The 24,780-nt window shown below is 44.0% G+C and overlaps 1 protein-coding gene across 1 annotated transcript; it reads left to right on the top strand.

Moving 5' to 3' along the window:
• Positions 1 to 3,788: 3,788 nt before the first annotated feature.
• Positions 3,789 to 21,885, top strand: TACO1 (translational activator of cytochrome c oxidase I). Its single transcript, XM_073582411.1, has 6 exons — positions 3,789 to 3,942; positions 16,924 to 17,203; positions 17,275 to 17,381; positions 19,016 to 19,149; positions 19,783 to 19,963; positions 21,353 to 21,885. The coding sequence occupies exons 2-6, from the start codon at positions 16,957 to 16,959 to the stop codon at positions 21,551 to 21,553; spliced, it is 870 nt and encodes a 289-aa protein (XP_073438512.1). The 5' UTR covers positions 3,789 to 3,942; positions 16,924 to 16,956; the 3' UTR covers positions 21,554 to 21,885.
• The last annotated feature ends 2,895 nt before the right edge of the window (positions 21,886 to 24,780 follow it).

The raw sequence follows: 24,780 nt of genomic DNA, 5'->3' as shown, positions 1-24,780 counted from the left end.
GCTCCGTACACCCTGTACACACACGGCTCTGTTCCGTACACCTCGTACACACGCGGCTCCGCTCCATACACACGCGGCTCAGCTCTATACACTTTGTACACATACGGTTCCATTCCATACACCTCGTACACACACGGCTCCGCTCCATACAGCTCGTACACACACGGCTCCGCTATGTACACCTCATACACACACTGCTCCGCTCCATACATATGCGGCTGTGCTCTGTACACACGAGGCTCCACTCCGTTCACCCTGTACACACACGGCTCCACTCCGTACACCTCGTACACACACAGCTCCACTCCGTACACCTCGTACACACACGGTTCCGCACACCTCGCACACACTCGGCTCCGCTCCATACACCTTGTACACGCACGGCTCTGCTACAGCCACACTGTAAACCCCTCCTGACCCCACACAAACTTCCCCCACCCAGCACTATGACGCCAGCACAGCAGAGTCCTGCATACACCGAGGCCCCTGATCATGTGACCCCCTGACTCCTCCCCTCCTGTGACCTCATCACAGGTCCTGTGCGCACAGAAGAGAACAACCTAGCGACGTCATTGCAGGCTGTGAGGGGCTGCGGTGGGTCTCTGGGAGGGCGAGGATGGGGGGCATGGGGTTTTTCTCCCTGCAGTCTGGGAAAAATAGAGTCCCGGGAGGGACAGCGGGTGGGCGGGGCAAAAACAGGAAGGTTGGGAGCTATGTAGTCACTGTCTAGTGGGCATTATTGCTGTCATAATGAAGGATCTCATGCTGATGACACCCAATTGTACGCTTCTTCTCCTGACATCACACCAGCCTTTCTAGAAAACACTGGCGATTGTCTAAACGCTGTGTCTATCATCATGTCCTCACTATATCTGAAACTGAACCTTTCAAAGACTGAACTCCTTGTGTTTCCTCCCGCTACTAATGCACCTATACCCGACACTGCCATTTCCGTGTGTGGTTCCACTATTACTCCCCAGCAACATGCCCGCTGTCGTGCGGTCATACTTGACTCCGAGCTTTCATTCACTCCTCCAATCTGTCTAGAATGCAGCTGCCAGGATCATATTCCTCGCCAATCGTTACACCGATGCCTCTACCTTGTGCCAGTCCTTACACTGGCTACCCATCCGCTCCAGAATCCAGTACAAACTTATTGCCCTCACCCACAAAGCCCTCCATGGCTCAGCACCACCCTACATCTCCTCCCTTGTTTCAGTATACCACCCTACCCGCGCCCTCCATTCTGCTGATGACCTGAGGTTAGCATCCTCGACAATCAGAACCTCCCACTCGCGTCTCCAAGACTATACACGTGCTGCGCCAATTCTTTGGAATGCACTTCCCAGGTCAATACGAGTAGTCCCCAATCCCTACAATTTTAAGCGTGCCCTGAAAACTCATTTATTCAGACTGGCCTACCGCCTCAACACATTAACCTAACTATCCCTGTGTGGCACAGTCAGAAGTTTTACCATAACCAGGTTCCCCGTATCATGTTCCCACATGCTTTATGCATCTATTAGCCCTCTGTGTCCGTACTGTTACCCACTTAACATGGCTGGTCCAAACAATCAGGGCAATTGTTACCACCCACCTTTCGTGTCTACCTCTTTCCTCATAGACTGTAAGCTTGCAAGCAGGGCCCTCATTCCTCTTGGTATCTGTTATGATCTATGTGATTATTGTTATGCTGTAATGTCTATCATCTGTACAAGTCCCCTCTGAAATGTAAAGTGCTGCGGAATATGTCGGCGCTATAGAAATAAAATGTATTATTATTATCTCAGAATTTTAAGGAATTTCTACAGGAAGATACAGTATATCTGTGTCAATAACCTAACTGGTCACTCTCCTTATGGGCTTTCTGGCTGTCACTTAAAAGGTAAGCTGTCATCCCATTTTCGGCCTACAAGCTGTAGCCACCGTCATCAGGGGCTTATCTACAGCATTCTGTAATGCTGTAGATAAGCCCCCGATGAAACCTGAAAGATAAGAAAAACACGTTAGATTATACTCACCAGGGTCTGGTCCGGCGTCTCCCATCTTCATGCGATATTGTCCTCCTCCTTGCTTCTCCCTCGGCTCCTGCGCAGGCGTACTTACTCTACCCTGTTGAGGGCAGAGTGAAGTACTGCAGTGCACAGACGCCGGGAAAGGTCAGAGAGGTCCGGCGCCTGCGCACTGCAGTACTTTACTCTGCCCTCAACAGGGTAGAGTAAGTACGCCTGCGCAGGAGCTGAGGGAGGAGGACATCATCGTATGAAGATGGGAGGCGCCGGACGAGACGGCGACCCCCATCAGACCGGACCGAATACCGGGGTGAGTATAATCTAACTCATTTTTCTTATCTTTCAGGTTACATCGGGGGCTTATCTACAGCATTACAGAATGCTGTAGATAAGCCCCTGATGGTGGTGGCTGCAGCTTATAGGGCTAAAATGGGGTGACAGATCCCCTTTAACGTGGGGGCATTGTGACTGTCAGCTATCATCCTTCATTGTCCCTGCGGGTCTCTGTGGGTCTAGCCCCTGTAATAGCCTCCCAAACCCATCTAGGCTTATTTCTCACAGATGCACCTGTCACTTCATCTAAAACTCCACCATTCGTCCGGGGTCAGACTTGTGAGAAACTCGCACAAGTCTCGCACTTCAATGCCCGCACTCGGGACCGGAGTGTGTGGCTGCATAGAAATACATGCAGTGCTGGTGGCAGTGCTGGGCATTGAGGTGCGAGCTTCTCGCAAGTCTGACCCCGGCCTACTGCTGTTGTTCCTCCTGATCATTATGCGTAATAAGCTTGAAAATGTGCACACTGCACAACAGGATCACCAAGTGTATATATAAACCTATAAATAAACTATATAGCCAAAAATGTAATAAAATATTTAAATCTTTATTGAATTTTTTTTTTTTTAATCTGGAAAATGAAATAAAGTAAGGTGAGTAAGCTAAGGCGACACAGCAGCAAGGAGGAGATGCATCAGTGTATATAGGGCTACACGACAGGCTTACAAATACTGAGGTAAAATACTGACCAAATACTGAACGTGTGAACGTGGCCCAAGTTGAAGTCTCACACAACCCACACTGCCTCCATCACTACGACCACACATGGCCCCCGTAGTCTATTAGACAGCTCTGTGACTGCCTATGACTACACTGAGGTGGACGTGATGGGTCACACTGCAGTGGCGCTTTGGGTCCTCAGATGGCACTGACACAACTTCAGAAGAGCCTCCATGTAGACATTATGCAAACACATCTGACATTTTATACACATTCTATACCTACATAGGCCACTGACAGGTTCCTCACATGGTGTCATTGTGACTGCCTTCCTGGCGCCCAATACTGCCCTCATATAGGCACTGCCTACTATTACTGGATTCTCTCATTATGGAGGTCTCTAGCTGTGACTCATTGTATGCAGGGACTCCAGTTACTGCCTATGGGGAGAACCTTGCTGGTATTTTGGGGGGCTCTGGGTGGCACTTTGTTTAGTCACTGTCATTAGATGCTAATTATAGGGGTCTGTGTTTGTCACTTACTTTCCCAGGCACCCTGAGTGATCACTCTCTTTGAGGACACTCTTGTCATTATGGGGGTCTTCAGTAGTCATTTTGGGTTGGGTGCATCCTCGAGGTTCACTTACTTTTGAATAAATATTTCCTAAAAAAATTTTAGAGGTATAATTAGTATTGCATATAACCCCACCTTTGCTTTCAAAACACAATGACAACTGGAGACCCCCAAAACGACGAATTTCACGGCTATGGAGTCTGACCCCAGCACTCTGCAGGACAACAGCGGAACTGAATTCTACCAAGCTTGTTTCAGGGAGGACCGGTGCACCCGACACACACTTCCCCCTGTGTGAGCCGCATACTTGGTATTTATTTCAGCAAGGGGAAAGCGGGCAGAGGAGGATGTGAGGCTGGAGGTCAGTGCCCTGTGTGTCCGGGGATTAGGCGGCCCCATGTGCATGCCGAGCTCGCAGTACGGCGCATGGATAGCACCTTTACGACAGTCACGTGATTTTTTTAGGGTTCGCCCTGTAGTGTTCCCATGTACCTTATCTATATGACGGTCACGTGATCTCGGCGATCTGGCAAGTGTTCGTCTCCCTAGTCCAGTGATCTCCAACCTGTCACTTTATAGCTATGGTGAAACTACAACTCCCAGCATGCCCTGACAGAGGGGAGAAATGGAACTGGGAGTTCTAGTTCCTAATTAACTGTCTGTGTGCTGGAGAACACTTCCGTAATGAACAGCTCCTGAAGTGTCTTTTATTTAGAAGCGCCAGTCGTTTTTGTGGCAGTTTGTGTGTAATACTACATGTGAGGGTGAAGTGCCGTGATTTTTCTCTTTTCGCTCTATGTAAATCATAAGCACGCACTTCAGAATTTTCTTTTACCTTGTCGACTGTTAACTTATTGCTGAGAGTATTCTGAATTATGGGAAACAAGCCTGTGAAGTTCAGTCATCGGCTGTCCATATGGGGTGGGGGATCCGTGTAAGCTTCCCGGACCCTCCTCACTCTCAGCAGGGGCATTTTTGGCCAGTGTAAATCTTTCCCAGTGCTGGCCTGTATTTTATCTCGCACACGGTGTTGTGGGCTTCTGTGGCCATCGTGTAAGAGGTATATAGGGGCTTCTGTAGGTTACGAGGAGTAGGGGCCTCTATGGCAATCGTGTAAAAGATGTATATAGGGGCTTCTGTAGGTTACGAGGAGTAGGGGCTTCTGTGGCCATCGTGTAAGAGGTATATAGGGGTTTCTGTAGGTTACGAGGAGTAGGGGCTTCTGTGGCCATCGTGTAAGAGGTATATAGGGGCTTCTGTAGGTTACGAGGAGTAGGGGCCTCTATGGCCATCGTGTAAGAGGTATATAGGGGCTTCTGTAGGTTACAAGGAGTAGGGGCCTCTGTGGCCATCGTGTAAGAGGTATATAGGGGTTTCTGTAGGTTACGAGGAGTAGGGGCTTCTGTGGCCATCGTGTAAGAGGTATATAGGGGCTTCTGTAGGTTACGAGGAGTAGGGGCCTCTATGGCCATCGTGTAAGAGGTATATAGGGGCTTCTGTAGGTTACAAGGAGTAGGGGCCTCTGTGGCCATCGTGTAAGAGGTATATAGGGGCTTCTGTAGGTTACGAGGAGTAGGGGCTTCTGTGGCCATCGTGTAAGAGGTATATAGGGGCTTCTGTAGGTTACGAGGAGTAGGGGCCTCTATGGCCATCGTGTAAGAGGTATATAGGGGCTTCTGTAGGTTACGAGGAGTAGGGGCTTCTGTGGCCATCGTGTAAGAGGTATATAGGGGCTTCTGTAGGTTACGAGGAGTAGGGGCCTCTATGGCCATCGTGTAAGAGGTATATAGGGGCTTCTGTAGGTTACGAGGAGTAGGGGCTTCTGTGGCCATCGTGTAAGAGGTATATAGGGGCTTCTGTAGGTTACGAGGAGTAGGGGCCTCTATGGCCATCGTGTAAGAGGTATATAGGGGCTTCTGTAGGTTACGAGGAGTAGGGGCCTCTATAGCCATCATGTAAGGGTTATAGGGGCTTCTGTAGGTTACGAAGAGTAGGGGCCTCTATAGCCATCGTGTAAGGGTTATAGGGGCTTCTGTAGGTTACGAGGAGTAGGGGCCTCTGTGGCCATCGTGTAAGGGTTATAGGGGCTTCTGTAGGTTACGAGGAGTAGGGGCCTCTATAGCCATCATGTAAGGGTTATAGGGGCTTCTGTAGGTTACGAGGAGTAGGGGCCTCTATAGCCATCATGTAAGGGTTATAGGGGCTTCTGTAGGTTACAAGGAGTAGGGGCCTCTGTGGCCATTGTGTAAGGGTTATAGGGGCTTCTGTAGGTTACAAGGAGTAGGGGCCTCTGTGGCCATCGTGTAAGGGTTATAGGGGCTTCTGTAGGTCACGAGGAGTAGGGGCCTCTGTGGCCATCGTGTAAGGGTTATAGGGGCTTCTGTAGGTTACGAGGAGTAGGGGCCTCTATAGCCATCGTGTAAGGGTTATAGGGGCTTCTGTAGGTTACGAGGAGTAGGGGCCTCTATAGCCATCGTGTAAGGGTTATAGGGGCTTCTGTAGGTTACGAGGAGTAGGGGCCTCTATAGCCATCGTGTAAGGGTTATAGGGGCTTCTGTAGGTTACGAGGAGTAGGGGCCTCTATGGCCATCGAGTAAGGGTTATAGGGGCTTTTCTGTAGGTTACGAGGAGTAGAGGTCTCTGTGGCCATCTGCAAAGGTTACGTGGGGCCAGGGCCTCAGTGGCCTTACCACAATAGTTACGGTGGGGCAGGGGCCTTTGGGGCAAGGATTATGATGGGGCAGGGAACTCTGGGCTTACTGCAAGGGTTATGATCGGGCAGGGGCCTCTGTGGCCGTACTGCAAGGGTTACGGTAGGGCAGGGAACTCTGGGCTCACCGCGAGGGTTACAGTGGGGCAGGGGCCTATGGGGCAAGTGTTATGGTGGGGCAGGGAACTCTGGGCTTACCGCAAGGGTTACAGTGGGGCAGGGGCCTCTGTGGCCGTACCGGAAGGGTTACGGTGGGGCAGGGGCCTCTGTGGCCGTACCGGAAGGGTTACGGTGGAGCATTCCATTTCAAGTGATCAAAATCTGAATATTTTTTTTACCTGACATCTACAGATATTTATTTTCTTTGGTGTTTGTTGAAAAGCTACTTTAGTAAATTAAAAATGTTTTGAACTTTTATTTTAATTCGTTAATTTGTTATATATTTCTAAAGTTTTGAAAGTTTGAATTTTGAGCTCGTAACACATTACATTTTTGATCATATCTCGGGCTAAAATAAAGATAAAGAGATGGGAGAGGCATCATTTTGTTCAGAATTGTGCAGGTTTTAACCCCTTCCAGGCATGCACCATATATGTGTGGAAGCTGCTTTTGCAGGGGCTCACGCAGAGTATTGCCGCAATCGGGTGCGGGTATCAGCTCTATGTGAGAGCTGACACCCTGCAGAAACGTCCACGATCAGTGCTAGCACCGACTGCAGGCATTTAGCCCCTCTGATGCCACTGTCAATAGTGACAGCGGCATAGAGATCGCGCAGGGATGACAGAATGTCATTTTAATTACTGTTCATCTATTCACCTTTTTGGCTTCCCATGATCTGGACAATTATGTGTCATGATTACATCTTGTTTAAGAGGTTGCTGGGCACTCGGGGATAGCTTTTTCCTCTGCGTTATCACTGGTTGTTTGTGTACTTGTATTTACATGCATGTTATTGCTATTAGCTATTTAAAAATAAAAATTACTCTTTTATTCACAACTTCAAGGACACCTTTGGCTCTTTTTTCTCCTGTTCTCATACACCCTCAAACCTGTGCAGTAAAATCTGCATTCTTATATTGTGCTTCTTCCCTTCTGAACTGTGCACTGTGCCTCCAAAAGTAGTTTTCAACCACATATGAGGAATCTGTGATCTCAGGAGAAATTGCACAACAAATTTTGGGGTCCATTTTGTCCTGTTACCCTTGTGAAAATACAAAATTTGGAGCTTAAAAAGATTTTTGTGGGAAGAGTGTTTTTGTTTTTTTTTCCCCTCGGGGTCTAGTTTTCAAAATGGTGTCACTTGTGGGGGGTTTTCATTGTTTAGGCACATCAGGGGCTTTCAAAGCGTGACATGGCATCCGCTAATTATTCCAGCAAATTTTGCATTCAAAAACTCAAATTGCCTTCCCTTCCGAGCCCTGCCGTGCTCCCAAACAATGGTTTTCCGCCACTTGTAGGGTATTTGCATGCTCAGGAGAAATTGCACAATAAATGTTGGGGTCCATTTTTTCCTTTTACTCTTGTGAAATAAAAAATTTTGGGTCTAAAGAAAAATTTTTGTTAAAGAAATGTTTATTTTCTCCTTCCACATTCCATTAATTCCTGTGAAGCACCTGAAGAGTTAATAAACTTTTGGGTATTTTCTGTCATATAGGCCCCTCAAAGTCACTTCAAATGTGATGTAGTCCCTATTGTTTAAAAAAAAATGGTGCTGATGTAAAGTAGACATGTGGGAAATGTTATTTATTAACTGCTTTGTGTGACACAACTCTATGATTTAAGGGCATAAAAATTACAAGTTTGAAAATTTCTGATTTTTTCCCCCCACAAATAAATGCAAGTCTTGTCAAAAGAATGTTACCACGATCATGAAGTACAATAAGTCACGAATAAACTTTGTCAGAATCAGTGAGATCCTTTAACCCCTTTCCTTCATTGGACGTAATATTCCGTCCATGTGCCCTGGGCCCTAATTACCATGGACGGAATATTACGTCATAGCGATAAGCGGCGCCCACGTGGTGAGCGCCGCTTATCGTGGCCGGGTGTCAGCTAATTATCATAGCTGACACCCAGCACAATGTGTCAGGGGTGGTCATGGACTGCCCCCGACACGTTAACCCCTTGTACACTGCGATCAAACACGATCGCGGTGTACCGGGGGTTAAAGGGAAGCATCGGCAGGGAGGGGGCTCCCTCCGTGCTTCCCTGAGCCCCCCACAGCAGCGCAATGTGCAGCGCTGCTGCGGGGAGCTCCTTTCCTGCAGGTCCCCATATCCAATATGGTGGCGGGCACCTCCGGGGGCCTGCAGGAAGCTGCCTTCCTCACTGCCCGCAGAGCGCAGGCATGAGGAAGCCTGCAGCACTGCCTGTGACAGATCGCTGATCTGTCACAGCGATCTGTGATGTGACAGATCAGCGATCTGTCACATGACAGTTATGTCCCCCCTGGGACATTGTAAAAAAGTTAAAAAAAAAAGTGTAAAAATAATTTTTTAAAAATCGCTAAATTAAAAAAAAAAAAAAAATATTCCCCAATAAATTCATTTTTTGGAAATAAAAAAGCCCAAAAAACAATAAAAGCACACATATTTGGTATCGCCGCGTCCGTAACGACCTGCCCTATAAGACTGTCCCATTAGTTAACCCCTTAAGCGAACCCCTTAAAAAATAAAAATAAAAAACGAAGCAAAAAATGATTTATTATCATACCGCCGAACAAAAAGTGCAATAACGCGCGATCAAAAAGACGCATATAAATATCCATGGTACCGCTAAAAACGTCATCTTGTCCCCGCAAAAAACGAGCCGTCATACAGCATCATCGGCGAAAAAATAAAAAGTTATAGCTCGCAGCAGGGCTGTGGAGTCGGAGTCGTGGAGTCGGAGTCGGAGTCGGTGCTCATTTTGGTGAGTCGGAGTTGGAGTCGGTATAAAATGGACCGACTCCGACTCCTAAAATATATAATAAATTGGGTACAGTAATTCAATGCAGGATGTGCTGAATATTTTTTCATAGGAGTTTGGGAAAGTTATGAAATGTCCTATAAATGGCTGTTATATTCCTGATCTAAGGCTACATTCACACACAGCGTTTTTCCTGTGTTTTTTGAGGATACGTTTTTCAGCTGCAAAAGCTGATCATCTTTTTAAAAAACTGCATCACCTGAAAGGTTTTTGAGCTCATAGATAATGTTTTCAATAGCAAAAGCAGATTAGAAATCTGCTCTATCTATCCATTTATCCATATCTGTCTATCCATATCGTATCTGTACCAAAAAGAATGAAAACCGGGTAGTACACCAATATATATTCTGTTCTATATAAATATCTTGATTATTGGATCATAAAAATGATTAAATGTCTGAGGTTCACATTGTACTACAATAAATTTTTCACTTAAATATGAGCAATATGTGTGGGAGTCGGAGTCGTGGAGTCGGAGTTGGAGTCGGAGTCGGAGTCGGTGTAAGGGAAATTGAGGAGTCGGAGTCGCAGGTTTGGCTTACCGACTCCACAGCCCTGGCTCGCAGAATAAAGCGATGTAAAAATAATTATTTTTTATATAAAATTGTTTTCATCGCATAAAAGCGCCAAAACATAAAAAAAGACATAAATGAGGTATCGCTGTAATCGTACTGACCCGAAGAAGAAAACAGCTTTATCAATTTTATCGCACGCGGAACGGTGTAAACGCACCCCCCAAAAGAAATTCATGAAACGCTGGTTTTTGTAAATTCTGCGTCCCAAAAAACGAAATAAAAAGCGATCAAAAAATGTCACGTGCCCGAAAATGGTACCAATAAAAACGTCAACTAGTCCCGCAAAAAATAAGACCTCACATGACTCGGTGGGTCAAAATATGGAAAAATTATAGCTCTCAATATGTGGTGATGCAAAAACTATTTTTACAATAAAAAGTGTCTTTTAGTGTGTGACAGCTGCCAAACATAAAAACCGCCATAAATAGTAAATAAACCCCCCGTTATCACCCCCTTAGTTAGGGAAAAATAATAAAATTAAAAAAATGTATTTATTTCCATTTTCACGTTAGGGTTAGGGTTAGGGCCAGGGCTAGGGTTAGGGCTGAGATTAGGGTTAGGTGTGTGTTGGGGTTAGGGTTGGAGTTAGAATTGGGGGTTTCCACTGTTTTGGTACATCAGGGGCTCTCCAAATGCAACATGGCGTCTGATCTCAATTCCAGCCAATTCGGCGTTGAAAAAGTCAAATGGTGCTCCTTCCCTTCCAAGCTCTGCCTTGCACCCAAACAGTGTTTTACCCCCTCATATGGGGTATCAGCCTACTCAGGACAATTTGCAAAACAACTTTTGAGGTCCTATTTCTCCTGTTGCCCTTAGGAAAATAAAAAATTGGGGGCAAAAATATCATTTTTGTGGAAAAAAAATGTTTTTTTCATTTTCACGCCTGGGCGTTATAAATTTCTGTGAAGCACTTGGGGGTTCAAAGTTCTCACCACACATCTAGATAAGTTCCTTGTGGGGTCTAGTTTCCAAAATGGTGTCATTTGTGGGGGGATTCCACTGTTTTGGTACATCAGGGGCTTTCCAAACGCGACATGGTGTCCGATCTCAATTCCAGCCAATTTTGCATTGTAAAAGTCAAACGGCGCTCCTTCCCTTCTGAGCTCTGCCATGCGCCCAAATAGTCGTTTACACCCACACATGGGGTATCAGCGTACTCAGGACAAATTGCACAATAACTTTTAGGGTCCTGTTACCCTTGGGAAAATAAAAATTGGGGGTGAAAAGATCATTTTGTGGAAAAAATATGATTTTTTAATTGTACCGCTGTACGTTATAAACTTCTGTGACGCCCTTGTGGGTTCAAAGTTCTCACCACATATCTAGATAAGTTCCTTGGGGGGGTCTAGTTTCCAAAAGGGGGTCACTTGTGGGGGGTTTCCACTGTTTAGGTACATCAGGGGCTCTCCAAACGTGACATGGCGTCCGATCTGAATTCCAGCCAATTTTGCATTGTAAAAGTCAAACGGCGCTCCTTCCCTTCTGAGCTCTGCCATGCGCCAAAACAGTGGTTCTCCCCCACATGTCAGGTATCAGCGTACTCAGGACAAATTGCACAAGAATTTTTGCAGTCCAATTTCTCCTGTTACCCTTGGTAAAATAAAAAAAATTGAACCTGATGTATTTTTTTAGTGAAAAAAAGTTAAATGTTCATTTTTTTTTTTTTTTTTAAATATTCAAAAAATTCCTGTGAAGCACCTGAAGGGTTAATAAACTCCTTTTAATGTGGTTTTGAGCACCTTAAGGGGTGCAGTTTTTAGAATGGTGTCCCTTTTGGGTATTTTCTATCATATAGACCCTTCAAAGTGACTTCAAATGTGATGTGGTCCGTAAAAATAAAATGGTGTTGCAAAAATGAGAAATCGCTGGTCAACTTTTAACCCTTATAACTTCCTAACAAAAAAAAATTTTGGTTCCAAAATTGTGCTGACTTAAAGTAAACATGTGGGAAATGTTACTTATTAAGTTTTTTGTGTGCCATATCTCTGTGATTTAAGGGCATAAAAATTCAAAGATGGAAAATTGCGAAATTTTCGCCAAATTTCCATTTTTTTCACAAATAAACGCAAGTTATATGAATGAAATTTTACCACTAACATGTTAAGGGCAGAGCAGAGTCCTGCAGTGCGCAGGCGTCGGGAGAGGTCTGGCGCCTGCGCACTGCAGAATTCTGCTCTGCCCTCAACAGGGGAGAGCAATGCGCCTGCGGCGGAGCCATTTCAGGACGGGAGAAGAGGACTTCATCGCATGAAGAAGGGAGGCGCCGGACGGGACGGCGACACCCATCGGACCGGACCGCCCACCTCCGTGAGTATAATATAACGTGTTTTTCTTCTCTTTCAGGTTACATCGGAGGCTTATCTACAGCATTACAGAATGCTGTAGATAAGCCACCGATGTCTATGCCGGCAGGTGAAAGGCCAAAAAAAGGGTGACAGATTCCCTTTAAAGCAGGGTTCCCCAACTCCAGTCCTCAAGGCCCACCAACAGATCATGTTTTCAGGATTTCCTTTGTATTGCGCAGGTGAAGCAATTATCCCTTGAGAAAAACTAAAGGGCCTGTCACACTAAGCGATATCGCTAGCAATATCGCTATAACGTCACTGGTTTTGTGACGTTATAGCGATATTGCTAGCGATATCGCTATGTCTGATAATTACCTCCGACCGGCTCCCCCGCTGATTATCACTGATCGCGCGAGAACGTCCTGGGCCACTTCTCGTCGTCAGCTTCCTGCTGGGCTTCCTGCTGTGGAGACGAGCGACGCGTGGAAGCGGGCGTGAGGACGTCAGGATCGCTGCGTCTGACAGGTAAGTAGCGACCCCCGACCCCTGCGATGTTGCTGGTGAGATCTGCCTATGTGGCAGCTCACTAGTGATCACTTAGCGATGTACCAGCGATCCTGACCGCGTCATATCGCTGGTTGGGATCGCTGGTGCATCGCTAAGTGTGACAGTACCTTAAGGAAATCCTGAAAACATGATCTGTTGGTGGGCCTTGAGGACTGGTGTTGGGGAACCCTGCTTTAAAGCGTTCCAGAGTTATGACCTCATAAATTGAGAGTGGTCAGGACTGAAAAAAATTGGCCTGGTCAGGAAGGTGAAAACAGGCTTCAGGGCGAAGGGGTTAATTGGTATGTCACAAGACTGTCGATATTTTGTTTTTGAGGAGTCAAATTCTAAATTTTGATGGACGATTTTGGGAAAACTACAGTATATATTATACATTTTTTTAAACAATGCATGTGTTACTTGTGCTCTTGGTTACATTTGTTCAGGGATTCAAGATTGGGTTATCCTTAGGATCATATTTCAAAGTGTGATTTTCTAAATACAGTATTATCCTAATCATATACAGAATGATTAAATTCAAAATATTTTTATCACCTTTTTAAATCTACATGTAACAATTTTGTATTATTACGTCGCTAGGCAATTCCTTTTCCAAGCTTTTAAAAAGGATAGTACAGTAGTTATATCATCAAGCCATAAAATATAACTGTAAGAACTAGTCTTAACCCCTTCACCACCTTGGGTTTTTCCGTTTTTGAGTTATCGTTTTTGGCTCCCCTTCTTCCAATAGCCATAACACTTTTAATTTTTGTATAATAATGCAAACAATCAGTGGCGCTCAAGTATACACATGGACTCCAGCAACATATGTAAAATACACCAGTCACCGTCAGTGTCAGAATACAATCAATAGAACTAAAAAATATTACTATTGCGCTTGGAGTCATGGTAACATAAATAAAATGGAAAAACAAATATGAGTCAGTAATGAATAACCAAATTAGGACAAACAGTATAGTTAGCACAAAACTAGTCATATAAATCCCTTTGGATCTTGTCTCCTATTGCAGTAGGGGTTAAACTACCACACACAAAAAAAAGAAAAAGGAGTGAACTCAGTCTGGAATCAAGGTGCCCAGTAACAGATATTGCACATAGATCCTGTCTCCTATTGCAGTAGGGGTTAAACTACCACAAAAAAAAAGGAATCAACTCAGTCTGGAATCAAGGTGCCCAGTAACAGATATTGCACATAGATCCTGTCTCCTATTGCAGTAGGGGTTAAACTACCACAAAAAAAAAGGAATCAACTCAGTCTGGAATCAAGGTGCCCAGTAACAGATATTGCACATAGATCCTGTCTCCTATTGCAGTAGGGGTTAAACTACCACAAAAAAAAAGGAATCAACTCAGTCTGGAATCAAGGTGCCCAGTAACAGATATTGCACATGGATCAAAGTTTCCTCCTCCAGTAGTGAGGGTTGAGGCTGCCACAAGTGAAGTAGGCGGCTACAGACTTGAATGAAGCCGCCACTGATTCCAAGTTACAGGTTTCACAGGTCCTTTTAGGATCGATATCACTCCTCTATTAAATAACCAAATGATTCCTTTTTCCTTATCGCTTGCAATAGTCACGGTAGTAGTGCTGCCCCGGCCGGTGGCAGCAAGCGCTATATGCAGGCTGAAAATTGCGCTTGCTGAACGCTGTGCCCGACTGTCACTCTGTGCTCGTCAGCACAGGACCTGCGTGACGTCAGAGGCACGTGATGTGCTGGGCTGCAGCCACTTTGGATCGCGGTATGGACTAAAAGAGCTATCCGACGCATTTCAGAGACTCCTGTCTCCTTCCTCAAGGATATGGGACTGTCACGCAGGTCCTGTGCTGACGGTTATTTAATAGAGGAGTGATATCGATCCTAAAAGGACCTGTGGAACCTTTAACTTGGAATCAGCGGCGGCTTCATTCAAGTCTGTAGCCGCCTACTTCACTTGTGGCAGCCTCAACCCTCACTACTGGAGGAGGTAACTTTGATCCATGTGCAATATCTGTTACTGGGCACCTTGATTGCAGACTGAGTTTATTCCTTTTTTTTTTTCTCTTTTTTTTTTTTTTTGTGTGTGGTAGTTTAACCCCAACTGCAATAGGAGACAAGATCCAAAGGGATTTATATGACTAGTTTTGTGCTAACTATACTGCGTGTCCTAATTTGATTATTCATTACTGGCTCATATATTTGTTTTTCGATTTTATTTATGTTACGGTGACTCCAAGCGCATTAGTAATATTTTTTAGTTCTATACTTTTTATTTTTCTGTCAATATGGCCTTGTGAGGGCTTTTTGTTTTTTTGCGGGACTAGTTGTACTTTTGAACGACACCATTGGTTTTGCCTCATAGTGTACTGGAAATCGTGTGGGAATAAAATTCAAAGTTCGTTGAAATTGCAAAAAAAGTGCAATTCCACAATTTTTTTGTTTTTACCATGTTCACTAAATGCTTAAAACTGACCTGCCACTATGATTCCCCAGGTCATTATGAGTTCGTAGATGCCAAACACATGTAGGTTCTTTTTTAATTAAGTGGGAAAAAAAATCCACAGTTTCTCAAAAAAAAAAGTGTTGCCATTTTCTGAGAACCAACTGCAGAGCCGAACAGCTGATCAGCCGGAGCGATCCAGGAAGCCTGATTCCCTCTGCAACTTGTTCGGTAAGCGCTATAGCCAAATAAGAGGGAACCCGAACATATTCGCTCAACTCTAGTCAATAGTCCTCCTGCAGACCGGGTATAGTTACACCGCTTTGCTGATGGCTTATTACTAATTGACCAAGCAGACAACAGACCGGGCGCTGCAAGTGGAGGGGAGTGACAACAGTTTCAGCCAACAGATGACGTTTCGGTTGAGTACTGTGATTCTCAAACGAATCATCATAGAAAGTGGGTAATACAAACATTATACATATTGTCCTTCATGATAGTGGTAAAATTTCTTTGATATGACTTGCGCTTGCAAAAAAATTGGAAATTTGGCGAAAATTTTGAAATTTTCAAACTTTTCATATTTATGCTCCTAAAAAAAGGTTTTAATATATTTTATTGGAGAGCCATTACTGGAAGACATTTTTTTTGAGTGTGCCACTACCAACAGCAGGACACAATTCGGTCACAGGTCAGCACATTTTGAAAAGCCTCTTTTCGCAAACATTGATTTTTTTTTTTTTTTATTTTTTTTTTAATTTCTTTTGGACATGAGTTTTCTTCCTGTTCACTTTCATAGACACACTGGTATAATTCAGCTCACTTCATCACTATTGTAAAAACCTTTCAGTGTAGCCACTATTTATGTATCTAATGGTTTGTCTGGTTTAGGTTCAGGACAAGTCATGAAACCTTTTTTTTATTGGAAACTATAGACCTTACACTTTTAGACAACAGGGTGAATAGACCTGAATTCGAGATTTTCAATTTGACACACTTCATATAGTTATTTTTTGAATTATGATCCCTTTGAGATTCCAACTTCCATTTTGGTATAGATGTGGCTAGGAGGATAGGAGGCACATGTAATTTTTAAAAAATGTTTACATATTTTTCAAAATTTGGCGTTTCCGTCCTCATGGGTAAAATATTCAGAAAAATACTCTTGTGACATTTGACATATTGGGTGGAAGCCTGTAAAGTTCTGAGTGGAATGGTGCGGTTTCCGTTTCTTTATCTTGGTTGTGGCCTGAGTTTGGAGAAAGGTAAAAGGCATGCAACACAGAAATTTGTATTTTGTTTTCAAAACTTTTAAAATTAATTAAATAGAAACTAAAGGACGGTATATCGATTTTTATTTTTTATTTATTTATTTTTTTCTTCACAATTTGCATTTTCAAACACGCTGTTACCAACCAACAAAATCTCAAAAGAATTAAAAACTTAGAGGAAAATTACATTGGTTCACTTAAAATGGAATGACCCTGGGGTACTGCCTCTGTGGCAGTACCGCAAAGGTTACAGTGGGGTAGTGGCTTCTGTGGCCGAATTGCAAGGATTCAGGGGTTGTGGGCTTGGGTCTCTGTGGCCAAATTGCAAGGGTTATAGGGATTGGGGCCTCTGTGTCTTTCCTGCAAGGGTTTAGGTAGGAAAGGGGCCTTGTTGAAGCTGTCAGTGAAAAAAAGATCATGACAAATTTTCCAAAATCCCCCCCCCCCCCCCCATACACCCTTCATGTGCCTCTATTTTGCATGGCACATTCTGAAGTATTATTGTGTATTGTGAAGAGCAGTGATTGACTTTCTCGTCCTCCATTTCCCTAGGGGGTGAATCTGTGGCGAATCTGTGGCTGCACTATGTCTCTAGCACTGGGCAGGTTCTGCTTTTCCTACCGGAGCAGTCTCTGGAGATCACTGTCTGGATGTCAGAAAGCTTTGGAGACATTACGTTGTCCTGGTCGGGAGGCAAGACTTCACACATCTGCAGTAGCTTCGGCTGGACATAATAAATGGTCCAAAGTGAAGCATATAAAGGGTCCAAAGGATGCAGCCAGGTCACGCCTGTTTACCAAGCTTACCATGATGATCAAAGTGGCAGTGAGAGGTATGGATGAGAGTTCCATGATTGGGGACAGGGGTAAAAGGGCACAGAATGATTTTGTCTTCTCCTTACAGAAGGGGGCCCAAACCCCGATTTCAATCCACTATTGTACCAGCTGGTTGAGCAGGGACGGCAAAGAAACATGCCGAAAGCTTCCATTGAAGCTGCTATTAAAGGAGTGGTAAGAAACCAAAGGCTACAACAACAAAAAAGTGATCAATCTTATATGTCCAAAAAAACAATAGATATGTGGCACTTCAAATTCATAGATCAACTAAGTCAGATGGGAGGCTGCCCCATCTGTCAAGGAGTGATTCCATAAAAAAAGGGGGAGACAGAAGCGCACAATAGGGTCTTATCCAATGATATAAACATTTCATAGATATGGATCCACTCACCTGGTTCAGTTGTGTGGAACACAACAACCATAAGCACAAATGGGTAGGATCCGATGAACTGCAGCAATCAGCCGGTCACTAGAATTGCATATATAGGAAGGAGAGAAGTCCGGCTTTCAGGATCGCGCTGTTCCAGTCCAAAGTTCACAAGGAGTTAATCCAAGGACCAAGCAGTGATTATAACTTTCTTTTTATTCCATAAACTCTACGCGTTTCGTGTACACACTGTACACTTCCTCAGGAGCAAAGTTACACTGGCATCACATTCCATTCTCCTTATATACTAACTCCCCCAGGAAGTGAGGTAGGTGCTCATTGCACTTAAAAAAATTCACACAACTATCAACATAATGTAAAATCACAAAAATCACTAAAATTCATCTAGAAAACACACTTCTATAAAAATTCATCTATATGTGTGTTTTTATAGAAGTGTGTTTTATAGATGAATTTTAGTGATTTTTGTGACTTTACATTATGTTGATAGTTATGTGTGAATTTTTTTTAAGTGCAATGAGCACCTACCTCACTTCCTGGGGGAGTTAGTATATAAGGAGAATGGAATGTGATGCCAGTGTAACTTTGCTCCTGAGGAAGTGTACAGTGTGTACACGAAACGCGTAGAGTTTATGGAATAAAAAGAAAGTTATAATCACTGCTTGGTCCTTGGATTAACTCCTTGTGAACTTTGGACTGGAACAGCGCGATCCTGAAAGCCGGACTTCTCTCCTTCCTATATATGCAAGGAGTGATTCCAAACAGTTTCAATAAAATAAATTAGTTTTACTGACTCAAAATTTAGAAAACAATTCCAAGGTTAAAATAATTTAAAAAGGCAGGGCAAAAGCCTCCAAAAAGGGAGGGAAAACAACAGCCAGGTTGGTAATGTTGAAGATAAAAATGGAAGCATAAACTGATGTGTGAACAGATACCAATATATGTCACCTACTGGTTTGATACTGGAGGTAGAGTTTATCCAAATGTAGGCACTAATAGTAAGGCTTCCTTTCCAAATTCCCAATTATACCATGTTTGTGAGTACAGTCCCATGGCAGGTTCTACCCAGTATATCAGGGGAAAAGTTCACCAAAGGGCGATTCATGTGGGACATGTCTTTGTAATCACCAGATCTATAGCTGAAGTTATGTTAGAATAAATGATGCAGTTTACTTATCAGGATAAATCTTGGAGACTGGTGCTGCTGGCTTTGTAACCCTCACACCCGACTGGTGCCGTTTCGCTGCTCGCTTCTTCCGGGGGTTTACCGTGAATTTCATCATTGGCAATGCAAAGCTTCTGCAATTCCATGTACACAATTCCTGTATAATCCCTTTAAGTAGATTTTGTAATACGAACTTGATGTTTTATACATTCTTGAATTGTTGAATTATTACAAAAATATACTTTTTTTTTAAAGGATAAATCTAAACCCACGTCCTATGCACTGTATCAAGCCAGAGGGCCCGGTGGATGTTCTCTAATTATTGAACTCCTGACTGATAACACCAGTCGCTCATTTTCAGATCTCAGACTCCTACTTAACAAAAATGGGTATGTGGTTTTGGAACATAACGACTATTCATGGTTAAAAATGTCTAGTTCTTGCCATTATTGACCGTTAGGCTGGAGTCACACTTGCGAGTGCAATGCGAGAAACTCACGCCTTTAATATCCGGCACTGCTGCCGGCAGTTCGGACCGGAGCATTCAGCTGCATAGAAAGACATGCACGGCGGCAATGCCGGGTATTGATGCGCAAGATTCTCTCATTGCACTCTCAAGTGTGACCCCAGCCTTAAAAGAGTTTCCACTGCTGTGCACTCCAGTGACCAGCTGTAAGGAAACTTTGCTTGAAGACCCTTTTAAAGGAACTCTGTCAGCACAGAATGACTATTCAAAACCAAGTACAGGTGCTCGGTGCACCCTTAGCATGGCCAATCTTTTAACTGCACCTTCCCACCTGTTTCCCTCCTCAGCTGTCAATCAAAGAAGAGGGGGTGGTTGGCGATAGAGGGAAAACAAGTAGGTGGGACGGTGCACTTATTTGTTTGACGATGCCAAAGGTGCATAAATAAAATATACGTAGATTGAAAAAAATCTGGTATACAGGTTATCTTGGCAACTCCCTTTCTTTGAGTTTTTAAATGAAAAGAAAAATGGAGTAATTATTCTTTCTGGTTTACAGGGGATCTCACGCTGATACTCTGCATTGCTTTAATAAAAAGGGAGTAGTGACAGTCCAGACCCAAGATCAAGATGGCAAACCTGTGCAGATGGAGCAGGCTCTTGAACTGGCCATACAAGCAGGAGCTGAGGATGTGGAAGAGATGCAGGATGAGGAGGAGGAGGAGAAAGATGTATTCAAGGTGGGAGACAATATGTCTATTAAGGGGACTCTGATGGACAGTTCAACAATTAGTGAATGTAAAGATGTACTTGGAAAATAGAAATGATTGTTGCAAAATACAAGAATAAAGTACAAATCATATGAGGAATATAAATGACAAATGGGAACAAATAAAGGTGATCAAGTATTCCCAAATGGTAGATTGGTCTTTTGGTGTCCGAGAAATTGTAAGCAGGGTAACCCCCTAGTGCCGGTCCAGTGCCATATACTACAATAAATATTTTACCCAGGATTAGAAGTACATGACTCCTCCACAATTGGCACCACATTAGTCCACACCTGTTCTGGTGGTGCGTGATATTGCAGCTCAGTCCCATTCGCTAAATTTGAGCTGAACTGGAAGACCAAACACTACCAAATGGACATGAGTGGTGGTGATTTTGAAATGTTTTTAGAAACCGGTGTAACGCCTAAAATGCCTTCAACTGCGACAAATGGGTAAGTATACAAATAACCTCTTAAGAAAGAGAACCTAAACTCTAATGCCACCCATTGGATGTAGCAACCCCAAAAGATACTATAGACACCTTAACGAGCCATGTAACATTACTTTGGATAAGAAGCCAAATCGGACCTCCTTCTTTGCATTAATGAGGAGCAACTCCCCCCACCCCAAACATGTGTTTACAAATGGAGCTTCTAGTTTGGCTTCTTATCCGGTTATATGGCAAAGCTTGCTAATGGGTCGATAGTGTCTACTTTCGGGGTTCCTAAATCCAGTAGATGGTGCTAGAGTTCAACGTCTTTTTCTCCCTGAAAAGACTATTTGCATATTTAAATTCCCAGAAGACTATATTCACACGATTGTATTTTCGCTCCGAGTGCTGTCCGGGTATGTTCCGATGAATGTTTTGGTTTTTTTATCACAGACAAAATCTGCACAAAATTGCAGAATGCACTGTCTTCTTCCATAAGTTGGATGAGACTCGCATATTCTAAGCTATGGGTGCAAGAAAAAATAAATTGGATCCCATAAAGATCAACCTTATAGCATCCAATTTTTTTCGGTTATATTGCAATTCTTTAAAATAGGAAACTGTATTTGGTCTTGTAAATTTTAATAACTCCTGATGTATAAAAACAGATACCATACGGATGACAGTTGAGATGGAAATCATTTTTTTTTCTGGCTAAAACTCAGATGATTTTTTTAGACACTATTTTGGTTAGTGTCTGGTGGTAAAACACTTTGTGTGTTTTATTTGTTTTTAAACTTGCACTTTTTTGTCTTTTTTTTTGTATTTTTTTTTCTCCATAAATAAATAATTATTTTACTATTAGGAGATGCATATATTCTTGCATTTTTGCTCTTATTTGACATAATTTACTATAAAATTCTCTTTTGCAGTATATCTGTGATCCATCCACACTACGAAATGTCCACAACCAGCTGATCGCCTTAGGATTAGTGCCAATATCCTCCGGGCCAGAGTATTTGCCCAACATAACTGTACAACTCTCAGACACTGACAAAGAAAGGGTCTTCAAACTCTTGGAATTGATAAAAGACCAACCAGATGTCATGCGGGTCTATGACAACATAGAATAACGAGAACCCCTGGAGTGTAAGTTTAATTACAGCTGCAGGTTTTCCAACTGCAAACTCCATATGGATTGCAAATGTTATGGCTTACTCTCTGTGGCAGCTGTGCTTGGTGTAAGCTATGAAGGCAGAAAATGTGGATGTCCAATATAATTAAAGTAATGGCTCAATCGAATTCTAATCGGATCTGTGATCAAGAAATGATTAATCCATGACTTATCTGTATTGTGGATTTTTAAGCTCCTCACTATGGATCATTACACATACAAACCTTTTTCACTCCTTTTAACACAAAATGAGATATATCTACAGTTCCAGTAAAAAGTTAATTAAATGTTTTTCCTTGTTCTTATTGAATGTGCACATTATAGATTCAGACTGAAGGTAGCAAAATCAGAAAGGAACACACATAGATATAAGGAGTAAACAAACCAAAATATGTGTAAAATCTTAGATTTTCCTTTTGCCCATGACCACACCACACAAGAGAGGGGATCTGCCCATCAAGGACAGGAACCTACTAAATTAAAGGGCGGAACCTCTCCCCCTCGTCAGTTGGTTTCCTGTTTTTGAGGGGAACCTGTATTTGAAGAACCAGGTTGCCTAGAAGCACGTCTCCTTGCTTGGCCAAGTGGGGGCTTGTGCGAATGCGAGCGACGGAGACTTTCCATATGTCTGCAGGCCACCGCGTTGTCCCAGGTCTGCGCATGTGCAGGGCTCGCTGGGAGTGGCGTGCCCTGATGACAAGCGCACTAGTGATTTTTGACTCAGAAGTGGTAACTTCACTTCCTGAGGTCCGGAGGAGACATCCATGTGGAGGGGGATGCTTTTGGCAGGTCTCTCATTTTAATGGGGTTCTTACCGCCAGAGAGCGTGTTTTGCTTCATATCTCCTTTCCACTGTGGTTATGGGCTAGCAGCAGGTGCAACAAAGGCAGCGCTGGTATCAGCGTAAAGGCAATAGTGGCAGTCAAACAAGTGGCAGAAGAAGCAAATAATGCCAGCCAGAGAAGCAGAGTGGATTGGGATGGATCCTCCGCCTGCCGGGGAGAATAATCATGTGATTTGATCTGCCTCTGAATCCGGTACCCTTACTAAACAACTGAGTGGTGAGTGATCTTCATGAAAGTTCACTATGGTAATTACTGTAGGTCCTTTTTGTTGTTGTTAAAGAGTTGTGTAATTACTAAAAAAGACCTAACAAATGTAGTGCAAAGGTTAAAAATAAAGACTGTGCGCCTTGCAGGGATACGTTGTCCAGCTCATGGCTGACAAAACTCTGCTCAGCTTGTATCCAAAAAACTAATTTCGCCATGGATTTAAAATCAGTTATTTGTGCAGACGTTAAAGATCCCCTAATCCATAAAGAAAACTATAGAAATTGGAAAAAGAAAACCAGGATGTTATCTAATTCTGACGAATCATTGACGTCAAAAGGTGAATGTGGATCTGATTCTTCATCCTCTGATGGCGGTACAGGGGGTAGACCATGCTTCCCTCTAGAAGAGAATTGGCGCGGAATTCGAACGACGCCTGCCACTGCTACAGTCGGGAGATCTGCGGCGCTAGCCGCTGATCTCCCAATGGTTATCGCGGGTCATCTCCTGCCGCACGGAGGTCAGCGGCGACGCAGCTGGGAGATGACTGGAGCAGCGCTCAGTGTGCGGAAGGTACCCAGGGTCCAGAGGAGAGGAGACTCTCCTTCAAGCCCTGGGTACCATAAACCTGTAAAAAATAGAATTAAAATAAAAAATAGTGATATACTCACCTTTCGACAGCCCCCGGACGCTTTCCCTCCTCTCACCACGCCCCCGGCATCTTCCGGTCCTACTAATGCTTTGGGCGAAAGACCGCTGATGACGTCACGCTCTCGCAAGAGTGATGTCATCTCCGGTCCTTCGCGCTAAGCATTACTGGGACCGGAAGATGCCGGGAGCATGGAGAGGAGATCGGGGCAGTCGGAAGGTCAACTAAGGTATAGGTGCGTTCAAGGTTCAAGAGAAAAGATCATGGTCAATCTACTATTAATGCAGGGAGCTGCAGCATTTCTTCCAGATGCCTCAGCAGACTCAGTGAGGTTGGCATCCAGAACAATGAGCCTCTCTAACTCCACTAGTAGGGCGCTATGGCTCAAATGTTGGCCTGGGGATGTCAAGTCTAAAGGCCCCGTCACACACCGATCTCGAGATCGCTGTGTGTGACGGGGATCAGCGACCAGCCCCCCTGCTGGGTATCACAGAATGTTCTTGATTGGCCTGGGCCATTTTTTGATCTCTGGTCTCCCGCTGGCCAGCGCGCATTGCTGCGTGTGGCAGCGAGAGACCAGCGATCGGCGACGCTGGATGCTGGTTTCTAATGTAAACAGCGGGTATCCAGGAGCCATGGCTCTTGGATACCCGCTGTTTACCTTGGAAACTGGTGTACACGCTGATTTCCAAGGTAAACATCGGGTATCCAGGAGCCGTGCGGCTCTTAGATACCCACTGTTTACCTTGGAAACCAGCATGTACGTCGGTTTCCAAGGTAAACATCGGGTATCCAGGAGCCGCGGCTCCTGGATACCCGATGTTTACATTAGAAACCAGCTTGCTCGCTGGTCCCGATCGCTGGAGGGGCTGTCTAACAATGTCCCAGCGATCCCATCCATGTCGGATCGTTGGTGGGATCGCTGGGACATCGTTATGTGTAACGAGGCCTTTAATCCAAGTTGTGTTCAATCGATGCAATGAACAGTATTTGTTTGGTCAGGTTCTAGATTAAATCCTCAACACAGCTGGCAATAGAAAGAAAAGATTTCCTAGTTTGTCCATCCTGGAGGCTGGAAAAGACTTCCCAGCGATCAGGTAAAAGGGGAGGACAGAAGAGGAAAAAATGGAGGATTCGTATTTGGGGGTCACTCAAGGGGAGGGACGTTATCCCAGTAACACCATTTCCCAGGTAGCTACCTCCCTGCCTGGGCTAGAATTTTATCCAATGGTTGAACTTTAGGTATACAGTGACATGTAAAAGTTTGGGCCCCCCTGATCACAATTACTGTTATTGTGAACAGTTAAGCAAGTTGAAGATGAAATGATAACCTAAAGGCTTAAAGTTAAAAATGACACATTTCCTTTGTATTTTAGGCAAAAAAAAATAAATTTCAAAATTACAAAAAGGAAAGTGAGCTGATGCAAAAGTTTGGGCACCCTTGGAGATTTCTGTGCTCAATTAACTTTGACAAAGTTTTGAGACCTT

This window comes from Dendrobates tinctorius, unplaced genomic scaffold, assembly GCF_039654945.1.
Source record: "Dendrobates tinctorius isolate UK_male_01 unplaced genomic scaffold, ASM3965494v1 ptg000071l, whole genome shotgun sequence".
NCBI lineage: Eukaryota > Metazoa > Chordata > Amphibia > Anura > Dendrobatidae > Dendrobates > Dendrobates tinctorius.
Note: the sequence above shows the minus strand (reverse complement) of the source record. Positions and strands in the feature narration are given on the sequence as shown.

Excerpts from the sequence above, each read along its gene's own strand:
- TACO1 (XM_073582411.1), top strand. The coding sequence starts at position 16,957 with ATGTCTCTAGCACTGGGCAGGTTCTGCTTTTCCTACCGGAGCAGTCTC. Across the intron at positions 17,204-17,274 it reads GATCAAAGTGGCAGTGAGAG|AAGGGGGCCCAAACCCCGAT; the intron begins GTATGGATGAGA and ends TTCTCCTTACAG. Across the intron at positions 17,382-19,015 it reads AAGCTGCTATTAAAGGAGTG|GATAAATCTAAACCCACGTC; the intron begins GTAAGAAACCAA and ends TTTTTTTTAAAG.